The sequence below is a fragment of the Oncorhynchus masou genome, chromosome 6, assembly GCF_036934945.1.
Source record: "Oncorhynchus masou masou isolate Uvic2021 chromosome 6, UVic_Omas_1.1, whole genome shotgun sequence".
In the NCBI taxonomy this organism is placed as follows: domain Eukaryota; kingdom Metazoa; phylum Chordata; class Actinopteri; order Salmoniformes; family Salmonidae; genus Oncorhynchus; species Oncorhynchus masou.
Window position 1 is genome coordinate 71,726,001 of NC_088217.1, and position 13,618 is coordinate 71,739,618.

At 43.6% G+C, this 13,618-nt stretch overlaps 1 protein-coding gene across 1 annotated transcript; it reads left to right on the forward strand.

Annotated features, from left to right (window-relative positions):
• Positions 1-7,653: 7,653 nt before the first annotated feature.
• LOC135541190 (augurin-A-like) lies at positions 7,654-13,179 on the forward strand. The gene is made up of 4 exons (XM_064967299.1): positions 7,654-7,756; positions 9,749-9,796; positions 11,124-11,284; positions 12,671-13,179. The coding sequence occupies exons 1-4, from the start codon at positions 7,687-7,689 to the stop codon at positions 12,818-12,820; spliced, it is 429 nt and encodes a 142-aa protein (XP_064823371.1). The 5' UTR covers positions 7,654-7,686; the 3' UTR covers positions 12,821-13,179.
• Positions 13,180-13,618: the final 439 nt, after the last annotated feature.

The window sequence follows — 13,618 nt, forward strand, 5'->3', positions numbered from 1 at the left end:
GGAACCACAACCACAAATATAAAAACTGGTGAAGGATCAGTTTAGTCTTTTTTAGATCCAAAAGAATAAGTGTATATGGACAGGGGGACAGAGTAGGAATGCTGATCTAGGATCAGGCTCCACTGTCCATGTAATCTGATGAATTGTGATCTAAAATAAAGAAACTGATCCTAGATCAGCACTCCTTCTCTGAGACGCTTTATGATTACGGGACCAGAACTTGAACCAACATCTCTCTACTGCATGCAAGTAGTGTAGAATATAGAGGCCTAGTCTATGTCCTCAGAGGACCCTGGAAAAGACATGCATTGACACTCACCAAAGAGGAGAAAGGGAGGGGATGGAATGTCTGTATGGAGGTCATGTGATGCTCAGTACTATACGTGGGATGGAGAACACACGTTGACACCAGATCAGGCCTCTCATACACTTGACTTGTTTTGTGTCCATGAACAATAAATCTGCCTGCGTTCTGTGTGTGAAACTGCTTTTCCACGACCCAATTAAACTCCCAGGGCCCTGGAGATTTAATTCTTGTGAATAGTCTGTTTCTTTAAACTTGTCTTGAACAGCCGCTGCATGCTAAACTCTCCTCCCAAAAGATGTGCGTGGTGCAGAAGTTAAAGTTGTTAAACAATTGATTCATGGAAAACGTACAATCGTGCAGCAGCTATCAACATGTTTGTCAGAATCCTGGCTCGCTTGAAACTACTACTCGGGTCTAGATTCCCGAACACAGATTTAGTTTATTACTAAAAATAACTTGCTTACTAGGCTTAATCCATGGAATCAACCCTATGCAAATCCACATACCAGAGATGTCTGTAACTATTGAGTGATTCAAAGAGCAGTGATGTGGGCGTGTTTGAATACGCCAATAATTCATTTTTTACCTCTTCATTTGTGTGTTCTTTCCCCTGGCAGGCAGCTACTGCATGTTGAGAGAGATCAGAGAGAGGCAGTGAATGTGACATGCTGTGTAGCGGTGCGCAGTGGCAGGGAACAGGGCATGCTGTGTAGCGGTGTGCAGTGGCAGGGAACAGGGCATGCTGTGTAGCGGTGTGCAGTGGCAGGGAACAGGGCATGCTGTGTAGCGGCGTGCAGTGGCAGGGAACAGGGCATGCTGTGTAGCGGTGTGCAGTGGCAGGGAACAGGGCATGCCGTGTAGCGGCGTGCAGTGGCAGGGAACAGGGCATGCTGTGTAGCGGTGTGCAGTGGCAGGGAACAGGGCATGCCGTGTAGCGGCGTGCAGTGGCAGGGAACAGGGCATGATGTGTAGCGGTGTGCAGTGGCAGGGAACAGGGCATGCCGTGTAGCGGCGTGCAGTGGCAGGGAACAGGGCATGCCGTGTAGCGGCGTGCAGTGGCAGGGAACAGGGCATGCCGTGTAGCGGCGCGCAGTGGCAGGGAACAGGGCATGCTGTGTAGCGGTGCGCAGTGGCAGGGAACAGGGCATGCTGTGTAGCGGTGTGCAGTGGCAGGGAACAGGGAATGCTGTGTAGCGGCGTGCAGTGGCAGGGAACAGGGCATGCTGTGTAGCGGTGTGCAGTGGCAGGGAACAGGGCATGCTGTGTAGTGGTGTGCGGAGTGATCATGCAACATGGGGGGAAACTTTACCCTTAATAACACACACTTTAAAGAAGAAGCCCTCCCCCAGTTACCATGGTAACAGGTGGACGGAGGGGATAGGATAGGTGGATGTAGAGTGGTTATAAAGGATGGGCCCCAGACCCAAGGGGATGACGTCAGGTTAAGATGGTGTGTATCATCCTCATAGCCATAGATACACAATACACCTAAACACTTATCTACGGCTGCCGGTTCTAAGAAATCACGCACAAAAGGAGCATTGAGAAGCTCTGTGTTGTGTACAAATCTCACGAAGCGTGACCTTTCTCCAATTTCTTCGAATCTACCCAGCTTAAGTGTTAGTTATTCCCCCAGTGTGTGTGTGTGAGAGAGAGTGAAAGAGCGCTTTTTTGCCCATCTCTCTGACTTCTCTTTGAACCCTGTTTCACACTAGAGACCTGCCCTGAGCTGAGTGCAGGTGTTCCTTCCTCTCCCAGGAGCAGTCAGGAATGCAGACTGAGCCTCTCACTCTTAGGGTACCTGCCAGGCAAACCATTCAAACCCCAAGGTTAAGGTGTGTTCCATCCCAGTTTATATTGCTATTCGCAGATTATCACAAGGGGAATCTCCCCTGTGTGTATGTGCCTTACAGACAGAGGGGTCTGTCGTGTGACTCCCATGCAAGCCACAGCAGCTGAGTTCTCTGTGTGTCTCGACTCTTGAGGAAGAGTCTGTTTGCACGCTGACAGATGTTTGCCATATCGTCCTCTGTCGGTTGGTGAAGCAGTGGCTCCCTGAAAGCCTAATCGACCATTAACTGAACATCGCCCGCTCAAGGATGGCTTGCTTTGAAGCACAGGGAAATACTTTCCTTCATTTTATCTTGCCCTAGTAAACAAATGAATGTTATCAAATGCTTGTGTTGGTAAATGTATTAGATCATATTTATTAACAAGGTAAAGAGAAATATTTGATCCAATAGACAATAATATATACAGTTGAAGTCGGAAGTTTACATGCACCTTAGCCAAATAAATTAAAACTCAGTTTTTCACAATTCCTGACATTTAATTCCAGTAAAAATTCCCTGTCTTAGGTCAGTTAGGATCACCACTTTATTTTAATAATGTGAAATGTCAGAATAATAGTAGAGAGTGATTTATTTCAGCTTTTATTTCTTTCATCACATTCCAAGTGGGTCAGCAGTTTACATACACTGAATTAGTATTTGGTAGCATTGCCTTTAAATTGTTTAACATGGGTCAAATGTTTCGTGTAGGCTTCTACAAGCTTCCCACAATAAGTTGGGTGAATTTTGGCTCATTACTGCTGACAGAGCTGGTGTAACTGAGTCAGGTTTGTAGGCCTCCTTGCTCACACACGTTTTTTCAGTTCTGCCCACAAATGTTCTATAGGATTGAGGTCAGGGATTTGTGATGGCCACTCCAATATCTTGACTTTGTTTTCCTTAAGCCGTTTTGCCACAACTTTGGAAGTATGCTTAGGGTCATTGTCCATTTGGAAGACCCATTTGCGACCAAGCTTTAACTTCCTGACTGATGTCTTGAGATGTTGCTTCAATATATCTGCGGCTGCATGGTCCCATGGTGTTTATACTTGCATACTATTGTTTGTACAGATGGATGTGGTACATTCAGGTGTTTGTAAATTGCTCCCAAGGATGAACCAGACTTGTGGAGGTCTACAATTTTTTTTCTGAGGTCATGGCTGATTTTGATTTTATTTTCCTTTGTCAATCAAAGAGGCACTGAGTTTGAAGGTAGGCCTTGAAATACATACACAGGTACATCTCCAATTGACTCAAATTATGTCAATTAGCCTATCAGAAGCTTATAAAGCCATGACATAATTTTCTGGAATTTTCCAAGCTGTTTAAAGGCACAGTCAACTTCGTGTATGTAAACTTCTGACCCACTGGAATTGTGATACAGTGAATTATAAGTGAAATAATCTGTCTGTAAACAATTGTTGGAAGAATTACTTGTGTCATACACAAAGTAGATGTCCTAACCGACTTGCCAAAACTATAGTTTGTTAACAAGAAATTTGTGGAGTGGTTGAAAAACGAGTTTTTATGACTCCAACCTAAGTGTATGGAAACTTCCGACTTCAACTGTATTTACCAACAACAGACTGGTAGCCAATTAGTGTGTATAACCGAAGTATGGTACATATTGAGTATATAAATAAATATTGGGATTGAGACAGACAACAGGCCTAGAGGTGAGTCTTGTTCTGTTTTTAAGTTGTGTCCTGTGTTTTTTAAAATTTACTATTGATATACTGTCTGTACACCACAATATGAAATAGACCAGTAGCTGTACCATCTCTCCTAAGGACAAGGACAAAGATGGTTTGTCCATCATCTGGAATAGACACATACTTTTTCACAATGCCACACTAACAAACACAGCAGTCATTGATTTGCAAGCTGCAGAGAGGATCAATGAGGTATTCAACACAACAAAAGAGGGCACATTGTTGCCTTGCCTCCTGTCTCCATCAGCAATGAAGAGAAAGAGAACTGATGGTAAATATCCAATTATTGATTTCACATATAATGCCTTTTAGCACCTCTCCTACTTCATTGAGCGGACAAGGAACAAGGAGGTTGCAGAATGTCTTATACATGGTGGTGTCATCTTGGTTGACAGAAATCATAAGTAGGGAAATATATACTGTACTAGTCAGAGGTTTGGACACACCTACTCATTCAAGGGTTTCTCTTTATTTTTACTATTTTCTACATTGTAGAATACTAGTGAAGACATCAAACTATGAAATAACACATATGGAATCATGGTGTAATCAAAAAAGCGTTAAACAAATATATTTTAGATTCTTCAAAGTAGCATCCCTTTGCCTTGATGACAGCTTTGCAAACTCTGGGCATTCTCTCAACCAGCTTCATTAGGAATGCTTTTCCAACAGCCTTGAAGGAGTTCCCATATATGCTGAGCACTTGTTGGCTGCTTTTCATTCACTCTGTGGTCCAACTCCTCCTAAACCATCTCAATTGGGTTGAGGTCAGGTGATTGTGGAGGCCAGGTCCTCTGATGCATCATCATCAATCTCCTTATTGGTCAAATAGCCCAGCCCTTACTCCGCCTGGAAGTGTGTTTAGGGTCATTGTTCTGTTGAAAAACAAATGATAGTCCCACTAAGCCCAAACCAGATGGGATGGCGTATCGCTCCAGAATGCTGTGGTAGCCATGCTGGTTAAGTGTGACTTGAATTCTAAATTCTAAAAGCACCCCCACACCATCACTCCTCCTCCAAGCTTCACGGTGGGAACCACGCATGAGGAGATCCTCCGTTCACCTACTCTGCGTCTCACAAACACAGGGCGATTGAAGCCAAAAATCTCAAATTTGGACTCATCAGACCAAAGGACAGATTTCCACCGGTCTAATGTCCATTGCTTGTGTTTCTTGGCCCAAGCAAGTCTCTTCTTCTCATTGGTGTCCTTTAGTAGTGGTTTCTTTGCAGCAATTCGACCATGAAGGCCTGGTTCACACAGTCTCCTCTGAACAGTTGAGATGTCTGTTACAGTGGTGATGTAAATTTTTTTGATGCATGCCAGCAAAGACACTGCACAACACAACACTAAACAATACAACTCTAAACAATACATGAATTGTACTTTTAAGCGACAAGCGGTGCCCACAAACTGTTAAAGCTGTCCCAACAGCAGGCCTTTCCTTCCAGCACCACGGAGTGAATCCTTACCACCGCTACACCTGGCTATCAGCGGAGCCTTGTCTGGCAGCGAAACAGTTCATTCAGCCTTGTTTACTGCCTAAAAAAAAACATAGCTGATACAGTATGACTGACTTGCCTAAACAAATGTGGTTTCTACTGACAATTGAGATGTACAAACTATGGCATAAGGGAACAATGAGCGGATAAGAGGCAGTCTGTAATTTCGATTAAGACATTAATGAGCGAGCGACGACGGACGTAGGCAATATAACTACAGTATAGGTTCAGCACTTTTGAAATGTACAGTGACAGAATGCAGAACATGGGCCACTCTTACAGTATTATCCCTGTACACCAAGTCATATAAGGGGAGCATATAAGCAGACATTAAAATCTCTTACGATATTAGATGATGGCATTTCTCAAAAACAGGTTATAGGCTACATGAGTCAGAACAGTAATGTTAGGTGAAATTGAGAGGTGAAAATAGACCAAATTATTAGGGTGAGGCACATTGGCTACTAAGAGCTTACTACACAACATACACTTAGTATTACTTTCTTAGCTACCGTAGACATATCTCCCTGGCATATTACATCACTTATACAGCAGCATACAGTAGATTTTTCGACTCACTCCTTGGCTTGTGATGTGTTCACTTAAACATGAAGGTGGCGCGGCGGTTTTGTCATCAAAGTCTGGCATTCTCTGGTGGGAACTCAGAAGAAAACACACAGCCACGCCATTGAATAGCAGGCTACTGTTACTGATTGATTTGCACTGCTTGCAGTTAGCCACTGATTCCTTCCAAATGACTCATTGTTGAATTTGAGATTTCTAACTTGTTGTGTAATCTTTATGTCCAATGACAGATGAACACCGATGAGTTTTATCTATAATTTCTATTCATTATTTCTCTTCACATGACAAGGATTAAAAAGGATTTGCTAGTAGATTGTCGACTTGATTTATGATGATGACGGCCAGCTAATACTTTGAAAGTAAGATGTTGACATGACCAGTCCTATCAAAGCTACTGTAGCTATAACGTGATTTGATGCCATTCTATCTGTGGCCAATGACCTTAAGCCTTCTTGGATGGGCACTTCTAATATAACTCTATGGCAGAACCCAAGGGACAAACATTTTCGAGCTCTAACCTTAGACCTGGGGGTGACGTACTGTCCCATGAGTGACAGAAAACTGAGCCAATCATGACAGAAAACTGAGCCAATCAGGCGCAACACTCTGTATTTTCTGCTGGCTTGCCCCACCACCACCACAGAAAGCGCTGAGCTAGGCTGAAACACCTGCATTTTAGAGCTGCCTTACTCAAGAAAGCAAAAAAGAGACCATGTTTGTATGATTTTATTAACAAAATGAAATGTAAAAAAAAATATTGTTTGCAAATGGATATGTGACACGTATTAATGTCAAAATAACTTAAAAGGGAAAGAAATTCCACAAATTAACTTTAAACAAGGTACACCTGTTAATTGAAACACATTGACTACCTCATGAAGCTGGTAGAGAGAACTCCAAGAGTGTGCAAAGGGTGGCTATTGTGAATAATCTCAAATATATAATATTTTTATTTGTTTAGCACTTTTTTTGGTTACTATGTGCAGAATTGGGATAATTTCATATCAAATCTACTGCCCCCTGTGTAGAGGACTAGTCTCCATGATATTGGGGCACTGACAAACTTCAAATAAAAGTAAGGACATTTTATTTAATTCAAATGTTGTTGTTTTTCCCTCTGTGGGGATGTGTTTTTTCATGTTCAGAAACATCTGTACTTCCCTTGAGATATTTAGCTCTTTCTGTTTGGAAACATGCCCCAGGGGAAAACTTCATTGAGCAGATTTGTTGATTGCAGCATCATGATGCTATTTGTTAAGTTACTACTTGGTCGGAAAAATGCACACAGGAAAATTATAATTTACTGCTGACTGTGTGGAGGAAATATGATATGGAGGTTTTCTGTGTTGTCTTTGAGGAAATGTTTCTGTTCTCAGTGTTTCTATGACATCATTGGTCAGGCTTGACAGTTGTTTGACATAATAAGGTTATGGTTAGTTGAAGTGTTACTGATAGCTTGTAGATTGTCTGTAGAGCGTCTACAGATGGACTATCCAAATAAAGTGTTACCCATCCAACAAACATATCACCCACACATTAAACGAGAGAGAATGACCGAGTGCTTCTGTTTGGCTGGGTCTCCCTTTTACGACATTCCTGAACCGGCACAAGCAGGTTTTCCTCTAGGAAGGAATGTTTGTTCTCTGGGCCTGTGGGGAGACTCCTGCTTCCCACTGCTCCTGATTCTCCTCCCGCTTCCTCTACCCATTGCTTCCCGAGACTCAGAGAGACGTCTGGGACAGAGACGGAGACCATGGCTTTCCACAACCTCTGTCTGCAGGTTCTACTGCTAACGGCCTTCCTCTCCTACTGTGCTCACTCAGGTAAAACCCTTCCGTCACTCACATCCATAATTGTACATTTGTAATTGAGTGTACTCACTGACCCATCACATTTATACTGTGCATTTGCAGGTTGATGCATTCAAATGTCATAGTATGTTGCCACGTGACAAAACTGTTACAGAGAACAGAGATTTGGAAAAGGGTGCCAGCACGCCTGTCTCGATACATTTTCCCATCTCTTTTTTTTTATTTTAATTTTTATTATTTAATTCCTGAGATCAGCAGAGACTGGATTTTTTTCATTCTTCTCGAGGACAGTGTGACGTCGGATTTTGAAAGAGTTCAGTGGCTATTCTATCCGCCTTGTAGCCACCATCTTGGATGCTCTGTCGGAAGCTTTGATTTTTGAAGTTCACCGGGAGAAAGAATAATGGTTAAGAGAGAGAGGGAGAAAAAAAAGGAGGTAAAACCAAGAGAATAGCAAGAGGGAGGGAGAGTAAAAAAAAGGGAGGGTGGATTGAAGTCTATGTGTGTGGAGGACAAAAGGAGGTCAAACCAAACCACAGCTCCTGGAGGGAGGATTTCACACCCTCGTGTCACATTGTTTGTCCGTGAATATCACCCTCCTACCGTCTACTGTCTGCTAGCTAGAGGAAGGTCTCCGCTCTCTACCTCTCGAACCGGCCGTCTAACATCAAACCAGACAACAATCAAATAACTACATTGATACAACACATCCGTTACCCTTTACACTTGTGGGAATGGGCCTGTATGGATAGGGCTACATGGAAATGTTTCTTACAGAATAAATATGAAAAGCATAATCATGGTAACAATTGAAAGGGAACCGTTTGGAGATAATGGGGAAGTGATTAGACCAAAGTTGGACACAAGACTGAATCCAAACATTACACTGTTGATTTTATGTGCATTTTACTGTACTTTTTGCCACATTTGTTGAAAACAAAATCTGAAAATACTCTGGATATATTCTGTAACATGACGATAATATTTCTGGAGAATGTGGGGTAGGTGCAACAAAAACATTTTAAAATGGTTTGAGTGTGAGGACTAACTGGTGTCTCCAAGTGGTCACACACCTCTCCAAAGTGTGCACAGTTGCTAAGCAATGTCAATGCACTTTTATGACGAAAAGAAGAGTCTTCAATTATGTTTTTGTTTTTTTTGCGCTCCTAGCTGTGCCGTTGAGGAACTACAGCAAGCATACTTACAGTTGTTTCATTTGGGACACAACCCTGTGTCCCTGCCATCCCTTCTTTGGTAACACTTCGATTAACTCAAGTGTTTTTCAAGTATTGACATGGTGAATGGGTATGAAGGGAGGGATATACTAGGTTTTTGCATACTGCATTGGTTTGACGTCTTAATAGTAGAATTGTAACACTTAAATGTTTCAGAATTAGATTTCTTAAACACTCCTCACTCCTGAACTCTCTCTCTGTCATAGGGCATAACAATGACACACACTGAGTGTACAAAACACCTGCTCTTTCCATGACATAGAGTAGACTGACCAGGTGAAAGCTAGAATCCCTTATTAATGTCACTTGTTAAATCAGGTTAAAGAAGGACTTTTAAGCCTTGAGACCATTGAGACATGGATTGTGTGTGTGTGTCATTCAGAAGGTGAATGGGCAAGACAAAATTATTTAAGTGCTGTTGAACAGGGTATGGTAGTAGGTTCCAGGCGCAGTGTGTCAAGAACTGCAACGTTTCCCGTGTGTATCTAGAATGGTCCACCACCCAAAAACATCCAGCCAACTTGACCCAACTGTGGAAAGCATAGGAGTCAACATGGGCCAGCACCTTGTAAAGTAAATGCTCCGGCGAATTGAGGCGGTTCTGAGGGCAAAAGGGGGTGCAACTTAATACAAACATGTTGTTCACTTACTGTACGTCTTTCATAGTAATGATATAACAGTTGATACAAACTGATGTAATGTTAAAATCAAGTAGAATATATCTGATTTGTCTTGATTTTAACCTCTTTTGTCTGTGCGTCTCCAACAGATGGCGCAGGGGAGAACAAGCTCCACAGACTACTGAAGAAAAGAGATGGTATTATGGATTATGGCTGTTTCTCATGAGAAACATCTCACAGCTGAGGCTACTGACTACACTGAGCCACGCTACTGTAACGTCTGCTTCCAGCTCGCACTCTCAAGCACATAGATCCCCTGAACGCAGTTCACTCTCCAGATCCCAATCACCTGATTTCTGATCAGCTGTTCACACACCTGTATGTCATTTACACACACTATTTAGTTCAGTTCATTGTACCCCATCATTGTGAGGTATTGTTTGTTTTTCTACACGTTCTTTTCTGAGCTCTGTTTAGTTCCATATTAGTCCTCCTATGTATCATAGTTTTTGGCCATCCTCACTAACGACGCCTTTTTGCCTATTCCCTGCCTGTACTTCTGCCTGTCAGATTTCCTGTCGTCAACCTCTTGCCTGATCTCCCGGACAACGTTACTAGCCTTTTCCCTGTGTGTACTGTTCCCTTTTTGGACCCCCCTGTGTATGACCTTCTGCCTGTCCCTGGACCCAGCTACCTGCCTCCTCCTGTGTATGACCTTCTGCCTGTCCCTGGACCCAGCTACCTGCCTCCTCCTGTGTATGACCTTCTGCCTGTCCCTGGACCCAGCTACCTGCCTCCTCCTGTGTATGACCTTCTGCCTGTCCCTGGACCCAGCTACCTGCCTCCTCCTGTGTATGACCTTCTGCCTGTCCCTGGACCCAGCTACCTGCCTCCTCCTGTGTATGACCTTCTGCCTGTCCCTGGACCCAGCTACCTGCCTCCTCCTGTGGTCCTTCGCTAACAAAACCCTGCTGCGCCCTGCGCTTTAAACCAGCACTCTTGTCTCCAATCGTATTCATTACAACTACATCCACATGTCTGCATCATTAATGTCAGGAAAGCAATTCACCTTTCACTTGCCTAGTTAAATAAAAGGTTCAATAAAAATAAATAACTTTATCGACAAATCCACCTCAGGCGGTAAACTTTTCACACTTGTCTAGCTTTGAATAGCCATGTCATGTTCAGACAGACCTCCATGGCACGCAACACACGCAGTCCTCTGTGGGATGAGTGCCTGGACTGATAAGTGACAGTCTCAGATGATGATGGCTTCATGAGTCTTATTAATAATCTAAAAACACCCGTTGATATTTATAGTGTCGCTGATGCAGCCTTTAGGCTCCTCTCCTGTCTGTCCTGGCTGCTGCTGGTCAGTCAGAACCACTCTGTCTCTCAGTCACTGACAGCTCCCCTGCTCCCTACACACTTCCCCCTGCCTCCGACCCTGCTGTGGGTAAACAGGTGTGCTTATTGACTTCTTTACAGCCACACATTGACCTCTCCTTACCTGTATTTCCTTAGCGGGCGGAGGTACGAAGCCTGCGGGGGTGGCGGTGGCCCCCTCCAAGGCCAACGAGTTCCTGACCTCCCTACGGAGGCCCAAGAGGAACATCTGGGACCGCAGCAGGCCAGATGTGCAGCAATGGATCATGCAGTTCATGCACATGGGGTATGACGAGGCGGTAGGTACACTGCACCCTTCACAATGCACTGCACTCTGCACACACAGATGCTTTACCCATTGGTCAGTAAAGCATTCCTACAGTCCTGAGAGTGATCCGATCTGGTAAACTACAACTGCATCATATACTGTCATGTATTATAAAGTGGGTGGTTTGAGCCCTGAATGCTGATTGGCTGACAGCCGTGTTATTTCAAATGGTATACCACAGGTATGACAAAATATGTATTTTTACTGCTCTAATTATGATGGTAATCAGTTTATAATAGCAATAAGGCACCTCGGTTGTTTGTGGTTTATGACCAATATACCACGGCTAAGGGCTGTATCCAGGCACAATGCAGGAACAGCTATTATCCATGGTGTATTGGCCATATGCCATACCCCCTCATGCCTTATTGCTTAAATATACACATCCATGTAACATTACAAATAACTGGCTTACAGGAAGAATGTACAGCACAGTACCAGCACATTCCTATTATGTTCCTAGTTATGTTCCTTATACCATTCATCAAATCTGAATTATTATCATTTAATATGGTTATAGAAACTCTGACTATATCTCCATCCTTGTATAAGTCCCATGGTGGCATTTACAGGAATGATAGGCGAACATATGAAAAGGTCAGTCTTTTGTGTTTGCTTCAGACTCATACAGGCTGTACAGAGACATGACTTCCCGTCTACAGCAATGTCTTAGCAACACAACCACTCTCCGCCATCTAGACAGCTCTATTATAAGGTGCATGTTGATATTTATATGGCAGCCGGCGAGGCTGTGTGATTGGATTAATGCCGGTATCTGTAACACATGTCTCTTACCCGGGCTCCGCAGCTGTCCCCTGTGTGTGTGTCAGTTCACCCCAGCTCCGACATCAGTCGACGAGGGGCCGTAATATTTCCCTCACATCTGCGTCCATCGTCCAACAGCGGTGGACCTGTCCAAACCTTCTCGTCACATGAAGCCTAATAGAAAACGTGTCAGTTCATTGTTCAAGACAAAACATGCACAAACGTACGGCTGCCCTCTAATGCCAGTCATACGCTAACTCTGACACACCGTCCCTTCCAAGACTTCACCTATTCAGACATGTTTACACTGCTTTAAGTTGATCTCCCGCTGGGGTCATACATTATATACAACAAAAAATATATGCACTCAATGTACTGCAAGTCACCTTGGATCAAAGCATCTGCTATGATATTATTTCATTGTATCTCCAGTTGTCCTCGAGTTGGATCTCTCCAACTGCAGCTGTCACACAAATACACACACTGTGTCGTCTAACAACTTGTCTCTATTCACTCTCATTCAAACAAGTTCACGAGTCTTCTAGCTTGATTTCGTTAACATTTTCTCTCTTGTTGTACATCCATCCCACAGAGGCTTGAGACGGACCTGTCCTACTGGATGGACCTGGCCCGGTCGTCAGACCAAGGTCGCCAGCACCATTATGACGAGAGCGCACCCATCGGGCCCCAGGACACCGGTTCCTACAGACACGGCGCCAATGTCAATTATGACTACTATTAATTGGCCAGCTGTGATTTACTCAGCTTCTCTGTCTCAACATAACAATCACATGAGCTTAAAGAGAGACTTCTGAGATTTTACATAGCAAGATATGTGTTCCCTTAGACGACTTCAAAGTAAGGAAACAAATATGTTGTTATGTGAAATCGCTGAACTGTCCCAATCCCATGAATGCTTCCCTCTTCTGCGACTTATCCCTCTGATGCTATTCTGCACACATACAGTAATGTAGCCTTCTCTGTAATGCCGGAAATGGAGCTAAGACATGCCTGTCCCAGACTATGGATTGGGTTTCACTGTCTCTACATTGTATCCTTTGCTGTCTGGGAGATTGAGACCTGCTGATGTACATGCTGTGATGGGACCACAATGCATTGGGTTGATCTGTCTGAATAACTAAATAAAAGACAGTCAAAACCTTTAATAATTCATGACTCTTGTACATGTTGTGACCAGTGTGTGGTGAACCAGCAGAGCGTACAGATACAGGCAGTAGCTCCACCAGCCTGTAGATTGGATGCCAATCGATCCCTAAACTGATGCGGAAAAACAAACCATCATGGTGAAATAAAGGCAAAGGAGGGGCGACACAGCAAGCTGAGGAGACAGCAACACCAGCCACAGTCAACAGTTTAATGGAAGAAAAAGACAGAGGTTAAAAGAGAAGATAAAGTAGGTTGTGAGTGCTATCCCTTCTAACCTGTGGTTTGTTCCACTGAAATTGATTTTCTGTATGATTGGGAAAAGTTAGTGCTGTTTTGGATCCTTGGGATGTCCCTACCCTAAACCCTAACCTTA